At 49.1% G+C, this 27,965-nt stretch overlaps 1 protein-coding gene across 5 annotated transcripts; it reads right to left on the reverse strand.

The window, feature by feature from the left end:
• Window positions 1-879: 879 nt before the first annotated feature.
• Window positions 880-27,965, reverse strand: LOC100547638 (neuronal PAS domain-containing protein 2). Of its 5 annotated transcripts, XR_794482.3 has the most exons (22): window positions 26,539-27,965; window positions 25,029-25,085; window positions 23,637-23,791; window positions 23,304-23,395; window positions 21,681-21,770; window positions 20,588-20,708; window positions 19,762-19,875; window positions 18,778-18,896; window positions 17,957-18,039; window positions 14,963-15,069; window positions 12,772-12,919; window positions 10,086-10,167; window positions 8,848-8,971; window positions 8,536-8,633; window positions 8,012-8,086; window positions 7,436-7,594; window positions 6,618-6,812; window positions 5,732-5,934; window positions 5,182-5,274; window positions 4,533-4,740; window positions 3,176-3,552; window positions 880-2,845 (listed from the first exon to the last, which is right to left on the reverse strand). XR_794482.3 is itself a non-coding variant. In XM_010715509.3 (21 exons), exons 2-21 carry the CDS (start codon window positions 25,058-25,060, stop codon window positions 3,382-3,384), a joined length of 2,469 nt encoding a protein of 822 aa, XP_010713811.1. In that variant the 5' UTR covers window positions 25,061-25,085; window positions 26,539-27,965; the 3' UTR covers window positions 880-3,381. The 5 variants fall into 5 exon arrangements, 4 of the variants coding, with proteins under 4 accessions (XP_010713811.1, XP_010713812.1, XP_010713813.1 ...); XM_010715509.3 differs by having other exon boundaries at window positions 880-3,552; XM_010715510.3 differs by lacking the exon at window positions 8,012-8,086 and having other exon boundaries at window positions 880-3,552.

Below are 27,965 nucleotides of genomic sequence, written 5' to 3' on the forward strand. Positions count from 1 at the left end.
AGAGGTAGCTGTATGTTGAATCTCTTAGACATTTCTCATCCAGTTGTACTATCCAGGGTTCTTGATTGTGACTGCAGTTGCTGTCTGGACTTAAAATGAAGTACTGCAATTTGTCTCCAGGAAGAACAGGCTATTTTGCTTTTTTCTTTGCTACAGCTTTGTCACTTTACCAAGAAGGCAACACATCTGTGTTGGCAGGTTGGCTTTTTATACCATGTGTTGTATGTAGAAGTACTGTAAGATAAATGGGGTGTTAAATAAAATATGTTTCACTTAAGAAAAAATAACTGTTTGAAGCACTGTTCTTTCCCATGATAGCCTGCTTCAGAAGTTTGTTCAAAAGCACCAGTTATGTTAAAGACATTCTCAGCAAGGACTGAGCCATAGAAAAAGCACACTAGGCCTTCAACCTCCCCTAAGGGTGAGGAAAAGGGTGGACCCAGGTTTTGCAGACTGGGACCAGTTCAGCCTTGTGCACAACCTGAGCTTGCTTCCATGCCGGGATGGCTGCTGAGTTAGTCCAGGAGTGGCATTACTCATTTTTGCATCCAAATTAAAACAGGGAGAGCATGCCATGATGGCTCTGATGCCTTGTTCTTCCTGGCTCATGCTCTGCCCCTATTGCCTCTGGCACTGGTCAGGAAAATCCCAGTCTCTGACTTGAGCCCCATCCCTCCATCTAGTGTGTACTTGTGTGTGTGACAGCTGCAGCTCCTGCACTCCTGCAGAGCTAGGAGCAGAGTCCGGCCCTCCAGCTGACCCGTACTGCCTGGGAAAAACAACAGCACAGTTGTGTAAGAGGTCTTACAGGTATGCTTTTATTTCTTTCTCTTTCTTTCTTCCTTTCTTTCTTTGTTCTTTTTTTCTTTTATTTTTTAATTTTTTTTTGAAAATACCATGTATAATCTGTTTAAAGCTTCTCAAAATGCACAGGTTCCCATCCAACGGAGCTGTGCAGCGACATAGATTCAAGACAAGAATAAAATCTTTACTCTTCATCTTCATAAGACACTTTCTTTTTCCCATTACAAAATACTTTTAAGAATAATAACATTTATAAATGTATCTATATTTGACATCATATAAAATAAACCAAGATTTATAGTCACTTCTAAGATTTTTCTTCTTTTACACAGAGTATGTTACAATATATACAGTCAATTTTTCGCTGTGTTTGTCAAACCAGCCTGATTGTACCCACCAGGCTTTAGCTTATATGTACAAATATGCTAAAAGTGCAAGACTTTATTAATTAAAGCTGCCTGTGTTTTCAGAGGTCTGGAATTGTGTGGCCTGTAGATAGAGATACACACATACATACATATATATGTATATTACAAACACACACACCTGTATATCTATATATGAAGGGAGAGAGAGTAGCACATGGGTGCTCGTGTGCTAGAAAGCCTCAGGATGTCACTGAGCGCTGGTGCTGGAGCCCAACCCGTGGTGCAGGCAGCACTGCTCACACTTCTGTTCTCTCATCAGCACCCAGGGGGGAACCAAACCCACCAGCAACCCTCAATTCCAAAGGGATCTCAAAAACACAGGTCGTAGCTATCACCGAGGTAAATGAACAGGAATTCACCTGAATAAGAAGATTCATTTAGTCATCAATTCTTTGAGTGTGAGTGATAACTAAGGCAAAAATCCCACGGCCCTGAGCCTGCCGTGCCCGGTCGGATGCAGGCTGAACAGAGGCTCTGGGATTTTGGCCCACGGCACACACGGCTCTGCCCAGGTGGCCCAGGCCCACGAGCGGCTGTGCTAGCGGCTGGGGTGGGTGCTGGAAATAAAGGGGGTGTGATAAAGTGCATGTTTTAGATTTCTTGTTTCAGCAAGGCCAATCTGACGTGTAAACATCCTTGCAAACCTCCCCTGCTCCCTGCTGCGAGGCTGTGAGCGACGGACAGGCGTGCCACCCCACAGCCCTCCCCAACACCATGCAGCCCAGTGCCACCAGGAGGGCTGTGGAGAGGCACAGCCCCATCCTGCACACCCACCGCCCCCAGCCCCTCTCCTTGCAAGGCGGTGAACCCCCTTCATGTCAAGCCCCGCTCACAAGAGCCCAGCCACACAGGGCTGGCATGTTGGGGGGGACGTGCAGAGCAGCCACCATGCTGCAACCTTCTCCCAGCAGCAACACTGAGACATAAACTGTGTACAATAGTGTATCCTTGGTGTAAGTGTGTGCCTCTGCGTCTCCACGTTTTCCTCCCCACCTTCTTGCAAAGCTGAAAGCAATGGCCTACACCTTCATCTGTGTTTGGGCTCCAGCAGTGCCCACGGTTAGTGCTCAGTCCCCAGCGCCTCAGAAATGTAGCTGTTCCTTTTTCCTTTGGAAAGACACAAACAGTAGGGACACAGCTATACACCCACTGAGGAGCAGATTAGTTTTCAATTCATAAATATAAACATATACTTAAAAAGTGGCAATTTACAAAAATACAATTTATTGCTGACCCTATAGGCTTGTAACATGGCCTGTGTCATCGTGAGTATACGTTCCGGGTTTGTCAGGCTGAAATCCGACCGAGCAAAACCATAGTTTGCTGTCATACGGTGTTCTACTGTGTAGGTTTGTTTTCATGTTAAGAAACATATACAACAACATCCACCTGGATCAGAACAGAATGACAGAGGAGAAAGAGTAAAGGTTCTTTGTAGGTAACCTGAAAAATATTTGGCTACAGGGAGTAAAAACCATATAAATTTCTCTGCACTTGTTAACCAAAATAAAAGATGAGGAATATCTTACTGGTTGTGATGTGAGCTGGTTTAACAACAGTAAGAAATTCAGGCAAAAGTGGTGTTACGTAAGTTAGCAGCATTATCCAATCTCCTGGAAAACAAAGTGGTGGGGTTGAGGTATAGAAATAAGGAAAAACTCCACAACGGACCTACGAGAGCGAGACGAGCTATGTACAGGGGAGCCCTGCAGTGCGCTGCGGGTGCTGGGATCAGCATCACAGTGACTTCCAGCACCGCGGCCCTGATGGGACAGGGCTCGTCTGCAGTGCCGCCATCCCCACGGGGACCTCAGCCAACCTGCCCGCAGCCGGGCGGCTGTCCCCTTCAGGCCAAAGATCTGCAGCCAGCACTGGCAAGGGCAGGCACGGCTCGGCGACCGGCAGCAGCATCCCGGCCCCTGCCCCAAGCACGGCTTTCTCACCAAGTCTGCAGCTCCGGTGGGCGGGAGCCCCAGGTGAGCATCCTTCTCTTCCTCAGCTCGTCGGTGCGCTCCCTCTGGGGCAGGCCTGGCTGAGACTCGCGGCCCACGGGCTCTTTTGAGCGGTGATGCCAACGGGAGACCCCAGCCGGGCCCCGCGGCGATCCCACTGTGTGAGGTGGGGTCTCGCTGGTCTGAGCGGCGGTTGGTCAGGGCAGCTGCATCTCAGGCAGGTCAGGCAGGTTGCAGGGCTGGCCCTGTGCGTGGCGGCCCTGCGGCTGCGGGTGCAGGAAGTAACTCAGGGGGCTCTGCTGCGGGAGGTGGGGTGGCTGGAACACACGTGGGCTGGGGCCTCCCGGCACCGCCTCAGCTCCTGGCATCTGCGGGGAGACACGAAGGCAGCCGATCAGACCCGCCCCGGGCCAGCACCCCTCCCTCGCTGTTGTCCAGGGGTACCAGTGCCCAAAGGTGATCTGCGCCCACCTAGCGGTGAGCTAAGGACAGAAGAAAATGGCGGGGTGGTGGGACCCCCATCCTGCCAGCCCTACAGGCGGCCCAGCAGAAGGCCTCTGGCAGGCAGCTGCTGCTCCACAGAGCAGGCTTCATCACTCTGCCATGGCACTGAGGCCCGACTTGCTCCTGGCTGAAGCTTCCACCTCCCGCACACTGCCATGCTGCTGTTCTCAGGGCTTACAGCAGTTCCTGCCCATGTTTCCAACAACAATTTATTTCTCACTCCAAATGCAGCCCTGCAGCGTAACTCCAGCTCTATCTATACCATCTTTTCCAGGACAACTATAGCTTGCCTCTGCTAACCCATCAAGTCTTGGAGAGCATATCACTCATTAATTATTAGTTTCAACAGCCCTTCTCCTTGGCAGCCCTGTTCACTTGGCATGCACTGATGAAAACATGCACTGAAAAAACAAAACTGCCTTTCCCAGAGTTTTGTGTTGGGAAACAATCTTTTATTGAAAGAAAGCAGTGATTGCAGCTGATAAGAACCCCTTGCTGTGCTGAGACCTAGCAGCAGGAGGCTGGTTTTCAAGGGGACCCAATCCCTTCTTGCCCATCGCTTCCACGGTGGGATTCCCATCCCAGGCCCTCTGAATGACACATCATACTTGAAGGCCTGGATCTGTCTTCTGCTTGCTAAGGGACAGCTGGGCTTGGAAATACTGCCTTGAAATTGGGTACCAAGTCAAGTTGGAAATGCTGTGCACAGAGACACACACAGATACAGTGGGGATGGAGGGCACACGAGTGCACAGCTCAGGTGTAATCACAGTCAGCTAAGTACTGTTTCTTCCCCAGATCCCTCAGATCCCACCCCAGCCATGCACACAGCCACAGACCTTACCTGAAGGTAGAGACGGTGCTGCTGAACCTGCTGCTGTGGCCATGGGTGGAGGTGCAGCGGGGTGCTGGCGGGGTGGGCCACGAAGCTGCCATGGGGGAGCATCACGGATGGGGAGAGCACAGGTGAGGGGGCGGGGGGCCGCACCGTGTTGCCACTGATGGGCTGCATCTGTGTGACGGGAGGCAAGGGCTGCTGCTCTGCCACGAATCTGCCACAGGGAAGAAAATGCAGTGTGAGAACCCAACCCTGGCTTGGCTGCCCAATGCTGCAGGAATCAGAGCAACAGGACTTGTCAAACTGTGCCAAATCCCACACGAAAGTCCCTCTCCTACTAAGCATTCCTGACTGGAGCCGCAGGGAATCAGATATGTAAGGTTGTCCATCTCTGTGACTTGATCAAGCACTTGATGCTTTACAAAAGCCAGCAAACAGTTAGGAAGACTTTTCAAAAAACTGTAATTAGGAGTTCTTTGCAATTAAAGGAAGTACATATTTTCATTACTTCTCCTAAACTAGCTTAGATTTTGTTTCCTCTAAGTCTGGTTTGTTTTCATGTGATCACACACAGGTTTTTCAAAGTAATTTCTGGAGCCATGAAGCAGCACCCTGCTACAACACCACGCGGGAGCAGGGACAAGCAAGGACTCACTTCCCTGGCTGCCTGCTGGCGCTGCTCGGCGTGGGCTGGGCGCTGCCATTGGCGGCGGGCACCATGGCCTGGATGGACTGGTCCAGCAGCATCCTGTGGTGAGGAAAAAGAGGGGGCAGTCAGGGCAGGACAGGTCCAGACTGCTGGCTGCCGACCTCTAGGAACAAGTCCTGTAGACCCTCACTGAAAGCATGCAAAGTAGCACTGATTCTCCTTGGAAAAAAAGCCAATGCAATAGGATGCTTCTCATCACCCATGTGGAAGTGGGCTGAAATTTGCCACACCTTCCATGTCAGAAATACATTTTTACAGATGTGAGATCTCTAGCTCACATAGTTTATGCTGCTCCTTTAGAGAGTATTTTGCAGTGCCCAGATCCCAGAGACAGCGCCTGCAGACCCCTTCCTGAAAGGCAGTTGCATAGTTTGGGGCCATTTACAGCTTTGTACAAAAGAATAATGTTTTTGTCACAGATCTCATCCTGGCTGGAAAAAAGAGGCTCTGGAAGTCTGGAGCAAGACAGGGCTGGGAAGACAGTTCCAGCTCTTACCTGAGGCTCCTGTCCTGGCTGTAGTCAGACTGCATCTGCCTTTCACTAACATCAGTTGGCAGCTGTGCAGCCACTGTAATGGGATGCGCTTGCGAAAACACCGTGGGGTTGTTGTAGAGGGGCACTGAAATGCTCGCCTGCCCTGGCAGACACGTTGGCTGGGTTTGGTTTCCTCGCATTAGGTGCTGCTGCTGCTGCGGTACCTGAAATGCAGGTGCAGATGCACAGATCAGGTTCTGAAGCCCTCAGTTATGCAGCTAGAACAACAGCTTCAAACTGGGAAAAAGACAAAGAACAGCTCAAGTTCTCCCTGAGTGAAGTGGTAAGAATGGAATATGCCTATGAACACAAACACCTTGTTGGCATTTGTCACCCTTCTATGATCCTCAGCTGTGGGAGGAATTCTTTCATCTAAATAAGGTTCTGGGAAGACATTATAGCAGTACCTCCTGGGGCGTGCAGGAGAGCTGGGGGGGGACTTGGTATCGGTGAGTGCAGTGTCAGGGCAGGGAGTAATGGCTTCAAATTAAGAGGGGAGATTTAGGTTGCATATGAGTAAGATATTCTTTATGCAGAGGGCAATGAGGACCTGGCACTGCTGACAGAGCTGTGGATGCCCATCCCTTCGAGGTGCCCAAGGTCAGACTGGGTGGCTTCCGGACAGCCTGAGCTGGGGTGAAGGGGCAGCTGCACACAGCACGGGTGGCTGCAAGGTCTTTTTCCAATCTAAACTGTTCTGTGATTCTATACAGTGAACGTAGACCCAGTGATGCTAAGCTCATTTATCACAGCTGCCTTGCAAGACTTCTCTGCCAGAAACGAATTCCCCTCTGACAACCACGAAACGCTTCGTGCCACCTGCCCACGTGTGAGCACAGCCAGGCACCTGGGAGGGAGTGCTGCAGGGCTCTCTGAGGAACAGGCGCGGGGTGGACACAGGGGCACCCCCGTAGTGCTTGGCCATGGGGCCCGGCTGCGGGGCCTTCTTGGCGCCGGGCTGCCGGGATGGCGGCGGGGCTCTCCGTGGGCTCTGACGCTGTGCGTTGTTGAAGACCAGTGGGATCGGCTGCTGCATCAGCATCTTTAAGGAGAAAAGAGGCACGAGTGCGTTACACATCGGGAAGGGATACAAGACAGCCCTTGCTGGGCAACTGCCACTAGATGGTGCTTCGGCTTTGCTAGAAAATAGGGGTTCTGTAGGCTCCCGCCCCGTGCTGAGGGGTGCAGCTGGCAGGGCCCCAAGGAGCTCTGCTGGGCTCCTTGCTGCTGGGAGACCTCCTGCCCCTAGCAGGCCTCTGTCAGCACGTGGGCACCGCGCCTGCAAAGCCGGCAGCACAGTGAGCTGTGGGGATGGGCAACCACGTCGGTGTCTGCTCAGATATTCAGACCACAACTGTCTGGTGCTGTTATCCCTGTCACACGTTGTGGGATGGTACAAATGGCATTAATCACTGGGATCACCGTGCAGGGTGAGTTCTGACCAACCTGACCCCTTCCTTGGGATTGTTTTCCTAAATCATGACTCTTTATCATTAAGCAGCCACCGATGGCAGCTACCCCTCAGGAGACACCTTGCCAGCCACCCCCACAACTGAGACCACACTGTGCATCCAGAGCTCATTTCCAAATGCTTATGCTGCAGATAACTGTCACAGACCTGCACGCTCCAAGGAAAAGCACACTCTGGGGCCAGAGAAGTGGTACCTGCAGGTTGGAGTCCTGCACCAGCTGGAGCTGCTCCTTGATGACGTGCAGCTCTTCCTGCTGCGTTTTGATGTCAGCTTGCAGAATGCGTGTCCTCTCCTCCAGCTGCTCCTTCAGCTGGTGCATCATGCCCAGGGGGGCTGGGAAGTGGTACACGGGCTGCAGGGCAGAGAGAGAGCATTGGCTTGGGACGGTCCCATTGCACCCATTCATTGTGATGCTTTTATACAAGGCAGGCAGGTTACTGGAATACCAGACTAGCTATGATTTATAATTGTCATTTTTTTTGTCTCTCTCTTCTTTTTTGGCCTATCTCAGATCTGTCACATCACCCCCTTCTTCTGTCAGGTCCGTAACACTGTTGTGTTTTATCAGTCTGTGCCAGTTGCTAACAACACAGATGAGCCTTCAGCAGCCCCAAGTGGTTTGACAGGTCTGAGCCTTCCTTTAACCTATGCTTTCAGCATCCCAGCTTGGCTGGGGGCAAGGGCTCAGCCCTCATGCTTATCACACAGCCCCAGCACAAACCCTTCCCTCCCACCCAGCTTGGGGCAGGGGCTGCATCACACCACGTACCAGCACAGCCTGCTGGGAGGGGACCGCCGGCTGCTGAGGGAGGTGTTCACCCGTGGCTGGAGGCGTTGCTATGGCCTAAAAATGAAAACTTTGCTTTATTGGAAGTCTCCAGCACCTCTAGTGCTGAGTGGGCATGGTACGAGCTGCTGCTGGCCACACAGCCCTGGTGATGAAACAAGTGTGGGAAGCCTGAAAGCTTCACGCATAGACTGAGGATGAGAAACAAGGGAGAATGAGCTCCTATATGCCTGCTGCTAATTGATAGCAAACCCTCAGTGTCACCACCTATGTCTGGACAAAAAGCTTTTAATACGTGCAGACCCAAGAGATGCCTGAGGAGATAGAACTTGGCCTGGAGGAACAACGAACCCCAAGACAGCAGATGGCTGCACTGCCTCCAGCTCTCTTCACCTCTGCCATGGCCCCAGGAAATCCCAGCCCTGGCCCCACACACCCAGAGCTGAGGATCAAACCCCTCCAAGAGTCAGACCAAGGCCCGCCATCTGCTCCCTCCCTGCACCGACCTGAGCGCTTCCAGCCGCCGCCAGCCGCAGGGCTGCCTTCTCTGGCACCGCCGGCCGGGTGGAAGTGCTGGTGTCGGTGTGTCGCATGGACGAGGTGGCTGGAAAAGAGACGCTTTGCTGTCACACTGCAGCAGAGCTGCGCCCAGCCACCCCTGCTCCCACGAGGCCGATGCGGGACACAGCACCACAGCGTTCAGTGCTGAAGCTGAGCACCTCTCACTGACTCAGTCCCAGCTGGTGGAAGCCCCTCACCCGAGCCCAGAGCTGGGAGGGTGCCCTGCCCCTCACTCCCCCACCGAACCGGGCACCTACAGGCAGTGTCGGAGAGCGCGGTGTGAGAGGAGCGGCGGGAGCTGTGGGACGACAGCGACATTCCCTCCCGGCTGGCATCTTGGCTGCTGCCGCAGCGGCCCACCTCTAGGTAGCTGCCGTGGCTCTGCAGGGAGAGAAGCACATGCCAGGAGGTGTTGGGGGGGAAATAACAGGATGGGTGCTGCCAGCCCCCTCCAGCTGACCCTAGGCTCTCTCTTGGTGGTCATCCTGATGACTTTACCCTCCCAACCCATATATCCCAGTGAGAATAGCCAAACCTAGTGCATTTGTGTGGCTCTGGAGCTGTCACCAAAACGACAGGTGGCAGCTGGTTTATGGCTAACAGCACACAGCATGACTGTTTCACTGCAGGATGTGCTGACCATGCTGTCCGTGCTGCCACCCTCCCCATGCCTCCCCAGGAGCTCCCCACTCCTTTCCCCAAGAGCAAGCAATGGGTGCAACTGTCCTACTGCTCCTCCCACTGCCTTGCACCAGCAGCTGTAGCTTCATGGCTGCAGAAAAACATCACTGCTATCATATGGGAAGGGCAAAATTATAGCAGTGCTGTAGTGAGAATAGCTGCTAGCAAGATGGCCTCTGCTCCAGCACAAAAGGCCTCTGGGACAGTGCCCACAGAGCATCCTGTAAATAACTTCTATAAAATAATGGCTGAAGAGTAGTGAGGCTAATGGAATGATAATTACACAACAATCCTCACAGAGTGGCTTTGATTTCCGGTCTTATCTGTAAACTATTGAGAGGAGGAATTTAAAAGGAATTGAAATGACCTTGTTAATTGGGCAGGCATGTTGGGATGCCAAATTGATTCAAGCCGTGAAAATTACTGCTCTGGTCACATTCCTGGACAATGGTGTAAAGAGAGCTGAAATCTGGAATAAGAACCAACGCATTGTTTTCCCTGTACTTCCAACTTTGTCTGAGTATTGGTGCCACGCTGGCATGAACCAAACAGGTGCATGGCGGTACTGCCGCACTCAGAAGGACATGGAAAAGCTGAGCAGTGGCAACGCAAACGCTGGATTTGCAGCTGCACGCCTGCATCAAGAAGGGGTAGCTTAGAGCCATGCAGTGTATGACTCCTGAGCACCTGTTTGAGTCATAGCCCTGGCAAAGACTTGGAAGGAGAAGGGAATATGGGAGAAGGAAGAACAGGTAACCTGCTAAGATTGATAAGAGGTGGCTCTGTTTCATTCAACTGTGAAGAGACGCAGTACCTTTACAGAAGAGGATGCCAGTTCAATTGATGACTCTTCAAGGCCAAGATCTCGCCTTTTTTCAGCTCGGACTTCTGCATAACTAATAAAAACAATAAACAAAATTAAATCATTGTGCCTCTAAAAGTCTGTTTTTGCTCCCCTTACTATTTCTCCTCTTAAACTATATTTACAGCAAACAATGCTGCATGATTCACCCTGGGATATATTGGAGAGAACGATGTAAGGGCTCTGAGCAGTTGTGGTGTCAGAATTAGGACTCCCGAAATGTGAACGGGTGAAACCTTTGTGGGGAGCAAGAGGCACTGCTGAGCTGAGCTTACTTACAGCAGTGTGGGTCCCTGCACAATAAATTCAGGGCCTGAAGCACAGCTCAACTGCCTGAAGCATGGCAGAAGCAATGCAGCCTAAAGCAATTGCTCTATCTGATGTGTGTTTAAAATAGCACTCTGTGTGTAGTTTATACCAGCGTCTCAACCACTGACACCTGTGTACTGGTGTAGGGTGCCCTCAGTCTGAACGTGGGAAAAGATTTCCAGTTCATTTGTGCTTTTTCTTCCAAATGTTTGAAAGGAAAAGGGGGAGCGGAAAAGAAAAAATCACAACAACTTGATTCCCAAGGAAATGGATTCTTTAGGAAAGGTGTGCAACAACCTGACTCCAGTTAACAGATCAAATCAGAACACTGCTGTTTCTTCAATCCCTTCAGCAAATACACCTGTGCTCTGAGCACTGCTGTGTGCTGACAGTGGGAGGCAGCAGGTCCCTCGCACAGCTCAGCTTGTTCCAGCCCAGCTCTGCCACCAAGCCTGCAGCCAAGCGCACTGCAGGGCACCTGGGAGCTGCCATGGGCAAGGAACGTGGCCAGCAGGACAGCAGCCACCTTCCTGCCTGAGTACATAATGCTTTGTGCAAAGGTTTGGTAGGAGTTGTATCACCCCATTTCACACAGAATCGCAGAATGGCCAGGGTTGGAAGGGACCTCCAGGATCACGAAGCTCCATCCCCCTGCCACATGCAGGGCCACCAACCTCCACATTTAACACCAGACCAGGCTGCCCAGCGCCCCATCCAGCCTGGCATTAAACACCTCCAGGGATGGACGGGCATCCACAGGCTCTCTGGGCAGCTGTTCCACACCTCACCACTCTCACAGTAAAGAACTTCCCCCTGACATCCAACCTAAATCTCCCTTCCCTCAACTTCAAACCATTTTCCCTTGTCCTGCTGTTATCTCCCCTTTCAAAGAGTTGACTCCCCTCCTGTTTGTAGGCTCCCTTTAGGTACTGAAAGGCTGCAATGAGGTCACCCCGCAGCCTCCTTTTCGCCAGGCTGAACAAGCCCAGCTCCCTCAGCCTGTCTTTGTAGAGGGTCATCTGATCATCTTTGTGGCTCTGCTCTGGACCCTCTCCAACAGCTCCCTGTCTTTCTTGTACTGGGGGCTCCAGACCTGGACACAGCACTGCAGATGGGGCCTCACAAGAGCAGAGTAGTGGGGGACAATCACCTCCCTGTCCCTGCTGCCCACCCCTCTTCTGATGGAGCCCAGGATACCATTTGCTTTCCGAGCTGCAAGAGCACACTGCTGGCTCATGTTCAGGTTTTCACCCATCAGGACCCCCAGGTCCTTCTCTGCAGGGCTGCTCTCAAGGACCGCTCCTTCCAGTCTGTATGGATGCCTGGGATTCCTCCAGACCAAGTGCAAAACTCTGCACTTTGCTGTGTTGAACCTCATTAGGTTCACCTGGGCCCACCTTTCCAGCCTCTCGAGGTCCCTCTGAATGGATTCCCTTCCTTCCGTCGTGACAACCGCACCACTCAGGTTGGTGTTGTCAGCAAACTTGCTGAGGGTGCACTCGATTCCGTCATCGATGTCACTGATAAAGTTGTTACAGAGCACCGGTCCCAAGACAGAGCCCTGGGGGACACAGCTCGTTACTGGCCTCCACCTGGACATAGAGCCATTGATCACCATCCTCTGTCTGCAGCCTTTCAACCAATTCCTTATCCACCTATCAAATCCACATCCCTCCAATCTGGAGATAAGGATGTGGTGGGGGACCGTGTCAAAGGCCTTGCTCAACTCCAGGTAAATGACATCGGTCGCCTTTCCCTTGTCCACCGATGCCGTCACTCCATCACAGAAGGCTACCAGATCGGTTAAGCATGATCTTCCCCTGGTGAAACTGTGCTGGCCAGGAGGATCTGTTCCGTGATCTTCCCAAGTACAGAGGTTCCCCGGGTCCTCCTTGCTCCCTTTCTTATAAGTGGGAGTGATGTGACCCTTCCTCCAGTCATCCGAGACCTCACCTGACAGCCATGACTTTTCAAATATGATGGAGAGCAGCTCTGCAACCAATTTACATTTGGTAAATTTACAATCTACCATTTACACCCACAGAGTCATCTGACTGTTAAAGCTTCAGCTCCTTGTCCTGCCACGTCATTGCTGGTGTCACTCTGATGGACATGAACAGTGGTGGCTTTCAGGCCCAGCTGCCAAAACGTGGTGAAAACACATGATGCTTTTCCCCAGGTTCCCTGTTGTAATAGCTTTCTACAATTGCATGCCACTTAGCATGCCAATGCACGCAGCAAATATTTGGCTTACACAAAACAGGACTGGAAAACATAATGGACCAGGACATGGAACACATATTTTAAAGTGCTTGGTGCTTGCTCCTACCTAACTACCAGGTGAGTGCACACGATGAACTCAGGCTTGGAATTCCACTGGTGGTAGGTGATGTAGTAGTGTGTCTGCAGCCAGATCCACTGCTGGCCCTTGGTCAGGAACCGGTAGTAACATGACTTGCCTTTTCCAAATTGCATCACTGGTAAACAAAAGGAAAGCACATTATAGCAAATGACCTACAGAAAGCTCAAGGTGCAAAGGTGATGAGAAGAAATGCTCAGCCCCAGCCTTGCTACCATACTAATGCTGTTCTTGTGGCTTTATAAGCATGACAGACACACAGCCACGCAACAGCTTTCCTTTGGGTTCTTTCCCGCTATCAACTTCCGCAACTTCCACAAGAGTGCACTTTAATATTCAGAAATTTTTCTTGTAACTACTAATTGGCATAACTTTATAACTGGTTATATTTCTACAACTAATTAGTGGGCTTCTCTGAGAGTAACAAGCAGAAGTGATATCCTTTAAACAAAGTATTGGCCTTTCAGAAATAGATGAAGATGTATTTCAGAGATGGTGGGCTCGATCCTAATAATGGCACAAATAATATGGTGGTGGAAATTAGGAGTCACGCTGAGAGCTGTAAGAGCTGCCCTGAATGCAACAGACTACTGGAGTATATATTGGAGCATATCCAGAAAAATCACAGGTGCTGTAATATAACAGGAACATAACAAGGGAAACTACATTAAATAACCACTTTAATTGCTCCCATACTGCTGGCAGTACAAAATGAAACATGCTCACTTAAAATACTCATAATTAACGCTAAGTGAAATAAAAATGTGGTTGAAGCAAGCCCATTGCACTTCACAGCGGGTGGGATGGGATACCAGCCCATGGCAACCAACCTGCCAGCCAGGAGCCTGTCCAGCCACAGGGACATGGGCACTCTTACAAACTCTGCTTTGCTAACTGCCAGGACGGTCTCTCTCAGCCATCCCATTAATGAGGATGTGCTTCAGAAGGAGCATTTAGAGAAGGCCTTCTGGCTAACGTGCCGTGCTGCTGCCTGCCCAGCACTTGGTCTTGTCCAAGGCATCCTGAAGCAACTCCTGGAAGTCGTTCACCAGCACCTGACCTCACCTGTCTGAACAGTAAAGCTAAAAGATTTCTTCAGTTGTGCTGAGCAACATGCATCTAGAATATAATGACAGATCAGTGGCAAGCACAGACATAAACCATGAACAGATTATCTCTGAAAGTAATTTTCTCCACTCTCTCTAGGTTCTTTAGCATCTCAAACGTGTTCATGGTGGAGGGGCAGTAGCAGAGGTTTGGGGCATTGCAGCTGAGAGCTGAAGAGTGCTGGGGGTCATGGATCCGCTTGGAGCCCTGGCATCGCACTGCCAGCACCTCATGGCAGGTCCCACACCGCCCTGCTGCCTGGGGCAGCTTTGCTCCCTCCTGGTAAGCTCCTTCCAAACAGCAGTGGCAGACAGACAAAAGCAAGCTGGTCCAACAAGAAACCTGTAAGCAGTGTTTCTCAAAACAAAAAAAAAAATCTGATAACCAAGATGCATTTTACGAATTGCATCATTACATTTCATTTCTTGGCACTTCAATCCAGCAGGAAGACTCAATTCTTGTTCAGCATCTGACTCTGAAGTGGGTGCAACAAAATGGAAAAATACAGTCTTTGGGAGAAAGCTCCTCTCGCACCCTTCTGGCTGGAGATCCACACCAATGAGCACTGCATCATGTCTGCTGCCACCTTCTGCGCTGGCCTACCAAGGCTGTGGACATTCTCTGGTGTTCCCACATCAGACAGAACTGGACAAACTTTCACAATGATGCAACAATGAGAAAAATCTGAGCTAAAAGCCCACGGCCTTCTTTCTGTGCCCACAGATGTTGCTGGTGGAAGGAGAAGAGCCCTCTCCCTGTTCCACAGCTCCACTCTGCCCAGGGCAGGTGGCAGGTGACATTAGATCCTTCCGGCTCTCAGAAAATTCCCAGGAAGGGTGACAGTCAACAGCATCCCCAGGACAAGGACTGCCCTCATACAAGGGGACAGAGGGTCCCTGAGTGACTGCTGAGAGATTCAGGCTCCCAGGGAGGCACTGCTAAGACAGCCTTTTTTCCTTCCTTCCCAGACAGAGACATTTTTTGCAATGACAGCAAAAGGCTTTGCATGAGCAACATGTGAGATCACAGATGGCCATACTGTGGATGGACTTACAGTGTTCATGGCACCTAGCGAGAAGCTCCAGGTCATCTGCGTGGTAGTAGTCATACCCTGACGTTCCCAGCACCTCAAAGGGTAAGTATCCTATAATAGGAGGAGCCCTAGGAAAGAAGCAAAGAGCAGGAGGTGAGCACAGACCCGCACTCTGACACCAGGGCAACACTATGACTGAAGCCATCGGATCACCGCCTGGTACCTCCACTCAGGAGCAGATTTTCACATATACTGTGATGAATTGACAGATACAAGAAAAAGACACGGAGATAAAGAGGCAAAAACTGAGAAAATGAAAAGGTGTGTGTTTACTGCTTCGTAGCCTATTCATTACGTGGGTGTAGGGAGGGCATGTGCGTATGCAGTGACTCAATCCATTAAACACACCCGTGAGACGTGGCTTGAGAAACGCTATGGATGTTTGCGTGCGTAATAACCCGGAGCCCCAGCAAAGTTCTCCAGCAGGTTGGATATAAATGTCATCTGGGTAGTGACTGTAGAGGGAAAAGTAAGCGAGAAGCTTCTGGAAATGAATGGGAAATCCTGCTCTGTCTTTCCTAATGACTCAGCTCCACGTTCATCCCTCTGGGGGCATCAAAGGTTATTCAAGTACAGAAGGCCAGAAAAGGTCTGTGATCGCTCCCTTCCTTGCCTCGGATTCCTGAAGGGACGCTCAGAGTCCTGGCTGCACAGTGCTTCCCCACAGCCGCGGGCAGCCTGGCAGCAAACGGCTCAAAGGGGAGAGGGAGAAAAAGGCCGTATGGATGGGGCAGCAGCCTGCAGCACACTGCCACGAGGATCAAGGGCTCGGCAGGAGCTCCGGAGCCCAAGCGATCCGCCAGGCCTGGCCCAGTACGAGGAGCTGTCTGCAAGAGCCAGGCTTCTACACTCTAATTTCTAGACGCAGCGCCTTCAGTACACAGTGGTCTCAGCCACAATTCAGCCCTACTGAGTGAAGGACTCTTCATAGAGCACTGTGTTCCGTTTCCTCATGTGACCCAGATTTCTGTTAATTATGATAATACATGTATTTATTAAAGTGCCCTTGCTGTCTCTTTGTCAGATTGGCCGGTGTCTCTCGACATGCTTATCTTCAAGACAATAATGCCTTTCAGATGCACATCAGATAAACATTTAAGCTGATCAGGGAAGTATTATGTTTCCATGACTTTCGCCAGATTTCTTTAAATGAGAAAGCAACCACAAAATGCTCCTAATCTATCATTTGACAAGGAGCTGGCTTGCTTGTGGAACCCTTTAGAAGTGCCTTGTTAGCATAACTTCCAGCCTTGGGGCCTGCAGCTGGCTGTGCAAATGGAAAGCACTGTTTTCCAGTAAAGCTCTGAGCGCAGGGCTGGAGGCTGGGTCAGCAGCCCTAAGGACCTAAGACCAGCACCCAACTTTCAGCCTGGCCAGAGCAGACCTTGCAGTCTTTTAGTAATAGGAAGGAAAACCAAGAACAGAAGCAGAATGTTAACAAAGTTCAGAGGTTTTCTTCTTCACCTGCGTGTATATAAACACCAAGAAAACAGTTCCTCCTGTAACATCTAACCAGATCTGTAGAGTACTTTCTGTACTATTCATCATGACTCCATGCATGCCATGGCCATGATATGAAAGGTCCCGGGCACACACTGCTCTACTGAGGGCACGCCTCTAGGGCCAAGCTCTGTGAGCTGATGTAGCCAAGGAAGAAACAGGAAAACACCCAACATTTCACAGCATCCTAGGGGGTGCACTGGGGAGAGGTTTGAAGCACTGATTACACGAGACAGCCCACACGATTCCCTTCTGGTTCTGGGGTCCAGTGCTTTCACAAACCATCTCAGTGTCTGTGTTAGCTTAATCCACTCCCAGCAACAATGGTTTCCTCACTTGGATCCCAAAGGGACTGGAGTGGCTGCAAGCGCCCGGCGCAGAGCTTCCTCTCTGAGTCATAACCTAGATTCATTCATCAAAAGGCTCTTTGATATGCTGCAAAGAAGCTCCTGCCTGCCTTATTCACAGCAGCTTCTGGGCACAGCCCTTTGGAGAGCCAGCTCACTGCTTCAGACAGTGACATAAGGGGCTTAGGGCTCTTTGAGGAATCCTTGTTAAATCACCTGATTCTGAAAGTGTGCTTCATTGGACAGGCCAATTAAAGTCTAACAAAGTCACTGCACTGAGATCCCAACAACAGGACTAACGAGCCGGCTGTGCCAACCCACACAGCAGTAGCGGGGCTGTCTGCACTTCAAAAGCATATTGTTCCTACTGCAGCAATGCACGCTGTTCCCTATTTGTATTCCCTCTCTCTGATCCAGATGTGCAGCCTTCGCTCCTCTCCAGTACAACTTATTTCCTCCAGCCTCACCTACCAGGGGTGACGCTTTGCAGAGCTTGCGAAGGGTGGCAGAATGGAGAGGGCAGCGTTTGGCAATGTGTTTATGTTTTCATGTTGAATGAAGAGAAGCAAGAGAGAACAAAACCCTCCGGCTTCTTCTAAAGTAAATGAATCCTATATTAATTAGCTTAAAGAAGTCATTCCAGACTTCTTCATTCCGCATGCCTACGCTATTGCATTCAGTCAAAAGCAAATCTGCAATTAAACTACCTAATCCACTGCTTTTTCTAAATTCCATCACTTATCAGGGTGGAAATCAAATGTTTATCAATACAGGAAAACATCCAGCAGGTACTTGGGAGCTGCAGATGGTGGGCAGAAGAGCTAAGTTGTAGAAGGAGTAGAATTCACGGTGCTCAGCATCAGTGACTTAATGCCTTGGTGAAGCTGGACTTTTCTCTAGACAGTCACCCTTTGCTTATGTGGTTTCTTAACCACCTTAAGTATGACAGAGGGCAAAGCTTTTAAGGAAGCTTGATAAGTAAGTTTGGAATATAATTATCTATGTAGTGTAGTTTAATTACAGCTATTTTACCTGGGATCTCAAGCAACATAAACATTTCTATTTTTAAACTATGGTTTGCTCATACTTCAGTGACCAAATCTCTTACCTGTGGTCCAAGAATAAAAACTTCCACTCCAAACTATGCCTCGATGTAAATTCTTCACATGGCTCTTCAACATTGCAGAGCTCCTGCAAAACAGTTGGCTCTTTCAGACATTTAATTCTGCACAATGACAAAAGGAGTCCTCTCTCAAGACCAAGAATGCATCATTTATAATATGATATATAACAAACCCTAGCAAAACACAGTGCTTTAAAAGCACTTGGCTCCTCTTCCTCCAAAGAATGCATTAACCTTGTTTTATAGAGGCAGAAACTGATGAAAAACGGCTGAACAATTTATCCTGTGCTGAGTCTCAGAGCTCAGATAAATAGTCTGAGGGCCTCATCTGCAGCTGAAATTCCCCAATTTTGTGTGAACACTGGCAGTGACAGGTGGATGGCAGAGCAGGCCTGGCCTCGAGCTGGCCTGGCCAGTGCTCTCTGCAGTGAAAAGCACCTCTGCTCATCATCCCTGTCCTTGCTGCACTGTGCCACAGGACACAGCCACCACGTACTGCAGTGCTCAGGGCCTCGAGGTGCTGATGGCATTTTTACACAAAGGAGCAGCGGGCTCTATTCCTTCAGCAGCTCCAACATTTCAAGCAGTTTAGCTGAGCCTGCTGCCCTGAAGCTGCCATCACATGGCCACCTCTTCTCAAATGCAACTCCCATTTTACACATACTCTTTCCAAAATAAACATCACCTCCCGCTCCCAGGGCCTCAGCATGGCCAGTCTGTGTCAGTGGATCATAGAATCACAGAACATAAGGGTTGGAAAAGACCACCACCCAGTGCAGGAGTAAGGCAGTTGGGAGAGCCCTCACCTTTAAGAACTGTGGTGTGACGAGACGAACTGTCGCTACGAGGCAAATCTGCTCCTCTGTGGCTGACCTGAAAGCTCGTGCAATAGCTGACTCAAAGCCATTACAGGAGGGTGTAGGCACTAGACACAACCAGACAATTTATTTAAGAAGAAAAGGAAGGAGACTTTTCTTTTCATGTCAGGACAGGTGCAGTGACTGATGAAACCCAAGCAACAAACTCCTACCCACACCACGATGCCACACTGATATACACTGATGTTATCCAAAGCATTGTCCTTTAGGCTGTACAGGGCTGCACCACCTACCCCTGGCTTGCAGGGAAGCATCACAAGTCGGCTCTGATTGCTCACAGTACGCAGCTACAGCCTCTTTGCTAGCATTTCTGCTTCAATCCCAGTGCATGTTTTGCAAGTGTCCCTTTAAAATCTCAAATTGCAAATCAAGAGGATATAGAAAGATCTACTGCATTATCATGGCCTGAGCCTTTTTTTTTTTCCAAAACAAAGGAAGTCATGACTGGATGACAAAAAATTTGGTGACCAAAAGGCCCCAGCGAAATTTTCACATGAAATCCAGAAATTTCTCCTTTTCTTAGGTTTGCTTTGCAGGAAATAGCACCTTTTTGAAGCTCAGAATTTGAGACAGCCAAGATTTTATGAACTGCTCAAACTATTTCATTTTTTAAAAAGTGTCACTCAGTTGTCACAAGTAAAACAGAACAACGTGTTTCTCCAGTTAACTGAGTCAGTAGACTGATCCACAACAGGCAGTGAATCAAATGGAGGGGGGGTGGTCTGGTGCCCCTTCTCTAACCAGCAGCTTGCCCAGCTCCTTTACATGAAAACCTCTAACAGACCCACAGCACACTCCAACCCTGCTGTCTACAGCCTGTTCAGCACGTAAACAAGGCTTTACGTGGCTACAGAAGAACACAAAATTAAGAGAGAGGCTAAGGAGTAGCGGTAGGCTGGAGATGTTACTTACCATGAGTAAAATATTTAAAATCCACTACAAATTTCACATATTCGTATGTCAGAGGTTCATTTGGATCTAAGCTGCCTCTCGCTAAATGGCAGCAAAACTCTACTTGCTTTTCCACTGGAAAGAGAGAAAGAGAGGGAGACATCAGCAACATGACCAGAACTTCAGCATGCTTAATATATGAACTGTGTCCATGTTTTCAGACCCACCCTGCCACTGTTGAGATGCCTCAGATGGCCCCAAGCAAGCAGATAAGGAAGCAACGATCAGCTGGCTCTGCTTTAGGATGCATGTGGTGGTACCTGTGGCTGTGCAGTACCCAGCTATGCTGGGGCTGAAGTCAGTGGCAGCTGCCCCTGGCACAGTGGGGACAGTCTGGGAGCAGGACAGCAGCCAAGAGCAGAGAGCCAGGTGGGCAGCTCAGATAGGAAGGCCGCTGCTTACATTGCACGGAGGGCTTCTCGAGTGTCCTGAAATATGCCAGTTTCTACAGAACAAGCCTGCCAAATCACTTTGGGATTTCTCCTGCCCTCATTCTTCCCCCAGACCCCAAACTCCTTTCACAGGCTTACTCCCACTCTGGGAAAAATACCTAATGAGGACACTTTCCCTCTGTCCTGTGAGCCAAAGCAAAGAGTAAAGTACGCACTGTCCAAACCGAGCATGGGCAGCAAGCAGGAACATTAGCGGATGTTCTGCATCAAACCTCAGAATATTCACAGAGGCAAAGCAGCAGTGGAAACGGGAGAACTAAATAGCTGGGAGCTCCCTCTGGGAACTGTTTGCCTGTGGCAAATCTCCTTCATCAACAGATGAGCAAAGAGCTTACCGTTTAGAAAATCAGCTGCAACGGGCTCTGTCATGAGCACATGTGGAGAAAGGAGCTTGTACACCTCGCTCTGCTCCCGCTCAGGCAGAAAGTTTAATATATTTTGGTCCACCAAATCTGACTGATGCAAAAGAATGCTTTGTCATGTTCAACAGCACAGGCTGACACAACCACACATGCTTTCATCCTACAGCGGAGCACAGATGCTGCCAATCTACAGACTCTTAACACAAGGATCTAAGGCAGAATATCACCCTTAGGTTATCTTACCCCCAGGCTGCCATCTATTTGCAGAAGGCTGAACGGGCCCCTGAGGCTGCCCTTCAGTTCAGCCACATGCAAGCTGGAGGAGTTCTGGTACCACAGAAACACATTTATCATTTCAAACTGAAAACTGAAACCTTTCCCTTTGGAAGCATGAGACAGAAGTGGGACAGCTCCTGCTCACCTCCTCCCCTGGCCTTTCAGGCTGACTGGCAAAATTAACTTGTCCTGCAAGTGCCCCGGTGCTGATGAACACACATGTCCTGACTAAAGGGGTTCTTCCATAATGTCAGCACATATTTGTTTCTCTGCACATCAGGATGTTCAGACAGGTTAGGATACTCAGGCTCAAATTTGTCCTCACATAGCATAATCTATGCCAGATAAAAACAAGAAATGTTTTTGAGGAGCCAGCAGAAGCTTCCACACCCAAGAGAAATGGGTAACTCTAACATTTTCGGTACTAAAAACCCTGGGCTCAAAAAAGAACAACCCAATGCCATCAGAAGAGCAAACATTTTCACCTGAAATTGTCTGAGAAGAGCTTCAGCACACAGACATGAGGTTTTCCACATACCTGGTGGGATAACCACCACCCCAATCCTTCTTCAGACATGCAGTCAGGTGGTGAGCTACGAGGACAGTGATTCTACACAGATTTTTTAGCTAAATGGCAGACCCTGAGACAGAACCACAGGCTCCTGAGAAGCTTCCTAAGAGTTTGTGGGTTTATCCATCACTCACAGTCATCTGGCTCTTTGGCTGCAGTGACAGGGCTGCGTTAAGGCAGGAGAGCCATCCTGCAATGCACTGCATTGTCAGAACTTACCGGTAAGTGCCCAAGCAGAGATGAGACACTATCAGATACATAAATAATAATCCCATCGGTGGTAAGAGCGATGAGGAAGCCATCTAATGCCTAGATGAGACAAGATGAGACAAAAGGAAAACAAAAGAATTACACACCGGAGCAACTTCCTACAATAAATAGGCTAAATTACTCCGTGGTTTTAGACTGTTGGATTCTAAACCCAACATAAATCCCTTATGGCAATGATAGTTCAATGTGGGGGGGAAAAAAAAGGTGCTGTTTAATTCAGCATTCTTTGTATATTTTCTTATTTGCTCATTAATACCAAATTGACTTCTATTTTGCACCCAGTACTTATTTTATATGAAGCAAGACAGTGGTGGTTAAATTTTCTACACCCACACAATCCTGGTGACTTCAGTCACTTCATTATGTGTTCTGAATTGCACAACAGTTAACTAATGAGTGTGTAAGGAGATGTTAGATATAATCACAGCAGAACCGGCACGATGGATGGATGGACAGATGGATGGATACTGTTTTTAGCAATCCACGACTAATGGACATAGATCAAAGGGCAAGACTAGGGACAAGATCTAAAGCCTTATTTAATTTGCTTAAAGCACTCATTTTCTAGGCAATTGACGTGACAATTCAAAAATTTGTTTTCCCTCTCTTTTTCACAATTTTGGTCTATGGCCTGGAATTCATGTTCTCTGTGTCTTCTCAGTCTCTGCATCTGCTTTCTTCTTTGAAAGGCTCTTCACAACACCTTCCTGTGCTGCTGATCCAGGCTCTGTCCCTGTTCTGTAACACTCCCAAGGTCCTGGTCATCTGACCTGCAGCCAGCATCGTGCACAAAGCCAGCCTCTAAAGCCATCATTAGGCTGCTCTGCAGCCCAGTTTGCAGGGATACAGAGATGCCATGCAGAAGCAGCACCCAGCAGTGTCCACTGCAGCTAATCACTCCCTACCTCACTGACTCCTTGCTTTTCATAGAAATAAGCCCTCTCTGGGTAGAACCACCAACTTTATTTAAGCTGGTCAATGAGCTCAACCCAGCGCACCAGAAGTTATTAGAGGGCTCACTCCCCTGTCACATCTAAGAGCGAAATTTGTTTTGGTTCAGCTGGAACAAACTGGCTTGTTTGGTAAGAAATTCCCAGAAAGAACGAACAGACTTTTCCAGGGAGGTGAGTCATGGCATCCTGATGAAAAGGAGTAACGAAGACACTGCCGCACCTCCCAGCACAGCCCAGCATACACCCTGATTCTGGTGGGGTAAAGAGCAGCAGCACAGAAGTCCTCACCAGAGGAATGTGCAGTACAAAACCAAAGCTGCATCCTTAAGAAAGGAAAAACGCAGGCTCGTTGGGTGTTTCTAGAGCCAAATACGGGACAAACTGGTCTTCATTTCAAATTGAAATGCCCTTTTTCTTTAAGGGGAAGCAGTCATATTTTTAATTCTATGCCTGCAAAGCATTTAACACAACGCTGGTCTCTATCAGGTTTGGATTAGATGTGCCAGCAGAGGAGAAATCATTAACACGGGGACCCACAGGTGAATGGAACTGCATCTCTGAGCGACTCCCCTGAACTGATTAGTTCTCACTAATCTGTGGGGCTTTAATTTCTTCTTACCTCTAACATCAACTGGGTGAACTCCTCGTTGCTAAGAAATGAAGGCTTCCAGTCTTGTCTAATCTCACAGGCTTCTGTCTGTGCTGTGATTTCTTGAAGAAAAAAGCATCAAAAAAGCAACATTGCTCATAATCACCGGGACTTTTTTTTTTTTTCCATTTTCAAGTAACACAATTTCTTTTAAGAGGCTTTCAGAGGAATCAGCCTCAGATCATTCTCCGCACAAAGCCTTCTTACTTGCAACACTCCATTTTCACATCATCACAATGCAGACACATTAGAAACCAAGAAAAGGAAGAGGGGACATTTGGGGCAGGCATGTGCCCTCAGTACCTTTCTGTTTCTGTAAGAAGTCGATGGTCCTCTGCAGTATGGTGGATTTGTCCATCTTGAGAGGGTGGCCGTGTCCCTGCAGCATTGTGCAGAGCTCTTTAATGAGGACATTGAACTGGTCTCTCCTCTTCTTTTCAGATTTGTTGCGTGATGCCCTGCATGACAGAAAGGTAAATGTCACTCAGTAAAATGAAGGGTCTGCAGCTCAGCACAAGGCCCCATCTCAGCAAAATGCTTTAAATACAGGAATCTGAGCTTCTGCTGGGACTGCTCACTTGTACAAAATTAGGCTTGGGTGTCAGTGCAGTGTTGGTGCTTGGAGCCTTGCAGCAGAACTGAACTCTCTGTCAGCAAGCAATGCCTGCAAGTAGCAAATACCATTTACAGGCATTTAAGCCTCCTTACGTCCATCTCTGCAGCATTTCTTACTCTTTCAGAATCAGGGATGACTACACAAAGGTGAAATTTCTCCAGTAAGAAAGTCCTGGCACCACACACTGCCTTTTTGCCCATTCTTGCTTTGCACTTAGTATACAAGCACGTAAAGGTCAAAACAAGAAGGCTGCCTCCTTCCTGGATCTGTAACTGCAGAAGTAGCTTGTTGCCAGAGAACACTGTGCAGAGGCAACTTGACTGCAGAATAAAGTCAAGTACAAGCTCTCCTATCTGGTTTTGAAAATCTGCAGTAGCAGCAGCACGACTTATGAAATTGGGCATGTTAAGAGTCTGGCTGAGGAAACCACAGACTAGTTTTCAGCTTGCATTAATGCAATTTAAGAATGCTTTTATTAGAGTTTTATTAGGGAAGAAAGTAAATCCATTCAGTTTCTTCCAAAACGTTCTTTCCAAAGCTCATAGCTCAGATAATGCTATTTTCATACAACCCCTTCTAGCAGTCATTAATTTTCTTTACAAGCGTATTCATGACAATACATGCTCCTGTGCTCCCAACCAAGGGTGGTATGCAGCAAGCATTCCTGTTCACATTCAGGTTGGCATTCAGAGATTCTCACACACGGCATTTGCAGCAGCCCTCTCTGTTTTGGCACTGCTGTTTGATGAGTAATTAAAACAGAGCCAAGCTCCTCTGGAGGGAGACCAGCTCTGCCCTGTGCTAAGCAGCACTGCCCCAGCTAAGGCCAACAAAATCACTGGGATGATAAACAGCTATAGGATAACATGAGATTCTGAGAGCAAGGCAATAATCCAAGGAGCACTGAGCTTGAAAATGCTGACATAATTACATTGTATGTGGTCTGCTGTACATGGCCTGAAAACCACAGAATTTTGCCTCTGACATGAGTGTCCCAAGTACTTTTTCAAGCATCACACAACACAGCATTTACAGCTCTTCCCTGGGAGAGCTCCCATGCTCCGTGCACCCCCTCATACCTCTTTGCCCTGTCCTTCTCATCTTCATCCATCAGTTCGTTTACACAACGCAGGGCTCTGGAAGGAAAGGACAGAAGTACTCACTGAGACACTGCCTGATCTTTCTGAGGATGTCAGATCACAGAGCTTACTGGTTTGTGTCTTATGACCTCCTGGATGGTTTTATCATCTACGTCCCCAGCCTCCTTTCCACTACTTAGTTTCTTGCTTATTCTGACCAAAGGTTTGAGGAGTGAAACCCATATGCCCAAACTGGAAAAGAGTCAGCAGCCCCCAGGCTGCCCTTGGAGTCCCCCTGTGAAATGGCCCCAGTCCCAAGCAAGCCCAGCTAGCACCTGATAGAGCCAGAGAAACGCAAGGGATGGGGAGCCCAACCAGTGCCCTGCTTTCTGCCCAGCTTCTCCCAGTAAACGTAAGAGCTGACCTCATCTTGGTGTCTGGGCCAGGCAGCACTGTTTGGCCTGCCTGGGGGAGCCAGCCTGGCTGCTGAAGTTCATTGCAGTGCTTAAGAAGCACCTGAGATTTCTATCCTGGTGCAAGGGCATAGGAGGAAGGAGGAAGCTGTGCTGATCCACAGGATTAGTATTAGGCAACAGCAAGGTATGATCCAAGGGACAATATGAGACAGGTTCACCCGAACTGCCCTGCAGCCATCGCCTGCTGTTGGCTCCACCCCCCTCCAGCTGTGTCCTACCATGGGGACTCACAGCCAACACTTCAAGCTAGAGCCATTCCTTAGCTGGCATCACCCAGGGAATAGAAGGGAACGAGAGCCAGCCTCCCCAGGGCCAGCCTGCAAGCAGTCACCATGGGCTGCTGCCTGTGGTGTATGCTAGCTGCTCCTGCAGCACAGCAGGTGAGAACAGTTGGGGCCAATTACCAGGAAGGATGTGGTACTTTCAAGACCCATGCAATGATGGCAAATTCAGCACAATGAGGGTGATCTCTTCACTGGGGGCTGGTTCTCACTGGCTCTGGTTGGTAAATCAAAATGAAACCATCCACAACCGAGAACAAGCCAAAGATGCTGCTCGTGGTATCTAAAGGGCAGGAGACAAGTGGACGGAGTTGGGCTCTAAGGTCCAGTGACATGACAAGGGGCAGAGTGCACAAACTGCAATATGGGAAGTTCCACACCAACATAAGGAAGAACTCCTTTCTCGTGAGGGAGCAGAACCCTGGCACAGCTGCCTGTAGGGGTGGGGGGTCTTCTTCTCTGGAGATACTCAAACTCAATGGGACACGTTTCTGTGCCACTGCTGTAGCGAACTGCTTTAGGGGGATTGGATGTGGAGCTCCAGAGGACCCTTCCAACTCTTACGGTTCTGTGATTCTGTCACAGTCACCCTCCCCTCTCCTGCTCTGGGGCCAGGAATCCCCTCCTTGCAGGAGACGTGGGCAGAGGAAACTGTGTGACTTCTTCAGTCCCCAAATGTGAATGCACTCCATGTGGAGGGAGTGGTTCTCACTGCCTGAGTCACTGCAAGCTAACAGCCAAGTGAAACATTACCTGCTCTACTCCTCAGATTCATCAGTCCAGACTGACGGAGTGGGATTAACACTTCTTATCACCATGTAAATAGAGACAGAGAAAAATTAATCCTGGAAGGAAAAGCAAATCGAGTTAAAACAGAGTTGCAAACAAGACATAGCATAAAGAGCAGCAATGACTGCAAGCTGAAGAAGTATGACGGCACAGATGAGGATTGTGCACGGGTGCGACCGTGAGCACTCTGGGGCCTGGTGCTGGGACCAGACCTGGGGCTGCTGGTTTGTCTGCATCTGCTTGCCCAGCTGCTGCTGGAGGAACTGAGGGGCCATACCTGACAGCTTCACCGAGCAGAGCCAAACGCTGTGCTTCCAAATTTAACAAACTTTTAATGCCCCTGAGGCCCTACTTTGAGTCACAGCTTCATCACCACTTCTGTTACCTTTAGACTGCTCAAGACACTGCAAAATGCTGACATCACCAGTACTTGTAGCCACAGTGACCAAGCAAACATGCCTACATTTCTGATAACCCGAAGGAGAAGCAATAGCTTTCTCCCTTCTCAAAGCCATGAAAGCACCTCAAAGGGAAAGGAGCCCAGGAAGACCCCGAAGAGCCACTGTGCAATACACATGACAGGCACTGGAGAGGGCAGAGGTAGAACTCATTGTGTGCGACCCACTGCTAACCACCAGGAGCCTGTCCAGTGGTACGGGGACAGGGCTTTGTAGGGGAATAACAGGCCAAACTCCTGCTCACTGCAGCTTAGAGGAATATGTCAGTCTGTCTGCTTGGCTCGAGAAAACTGTGTGACAGGGGCTTATCCAGCGCAGTGCAGATGTTACCTAGAAGGGGAAATGAAGCTCCTGACATAGCATTAGTATGAGAGTAATGCATAAACATTTCAAGTGTTTCAGCCATAAGAGATTCGGGAAACTGTGCAGCTGACACCAAGTTGTCACTTTCAGTTCAGAACACAAACTTCCAGGGAAAACCTTACACAACGACTGGTCTCCTCGGTGAGGCTGCAGCTGAGAACAACAGCTACGTAATGAGCTCAGGTACAGCAGCCCTACTCTGCCTTGTCTCATGGCAGCCCTATGCTGGTCAAATTACAAGCTCCTATCCCAGTTCAAAAGGAACATGTGATCTTATTTGCTATCCTATTGACCTACATTACAATTGAAATTCTTATCTTGACTGCTGCTTCTCATGGTCAGTGCTATTTTTTCCAGATTATATCATTGTTTCTCCTCCAGAAGGATGACCCACATTGAAGTTTTTCTAACTCTTACTAAGTTCAAATATATACAGCTGAAAAGAATATTATTTTTAAAACAGTGAGTTGTATTTAAAAAAATACCTGGATCTACACTAACAGGTTTATTACAGTTTTTCAGAAAACATTTTTCATACACAGGCCTAAGCACAGAATCATAGAATGGTTT

This window comes from Meleagris gallopavo, chromosome 9 (genome assembly GCF_000146605.3).
Source record: "Meleagris gallopavo isolate NT-WF06-2002-E0010 breed Aviagen turkey brand Nicholas breeding stock chromosome 9, Turkey_5.1, whole genome shotgun sequence".
Taxonomy (NCBI): Eukaryota; Metazoa; Chordata; class Aves; order Galliformes; family Phasianidae; genus Meleagris; species Meleagris gallopavo.

Bases quoted from the DNA above. Each gene is read 5' to 3' on its own strand.
- LOC100547638 (XM_010715509.3), bottom strand. From the start codon at position 25,060: ATGGATGAAGATGAGAAGGACAGGGCAAAGAG. The intron at 23,792-25,028 runs GTATGAGGGGGT...TCTGTCATGCAG, and splicing joins GAGAAGGACAGGGCAAAGAG to GGCATCACGCAACAAATCTG. The intron at 5,935-6,617 runs GTGCCTGGCTGT...CCTGCATTTCAG, and splicing joins CCTGCAGCACTCCCTCCCAG to GTACCGCAGCAGCAGCAGCA.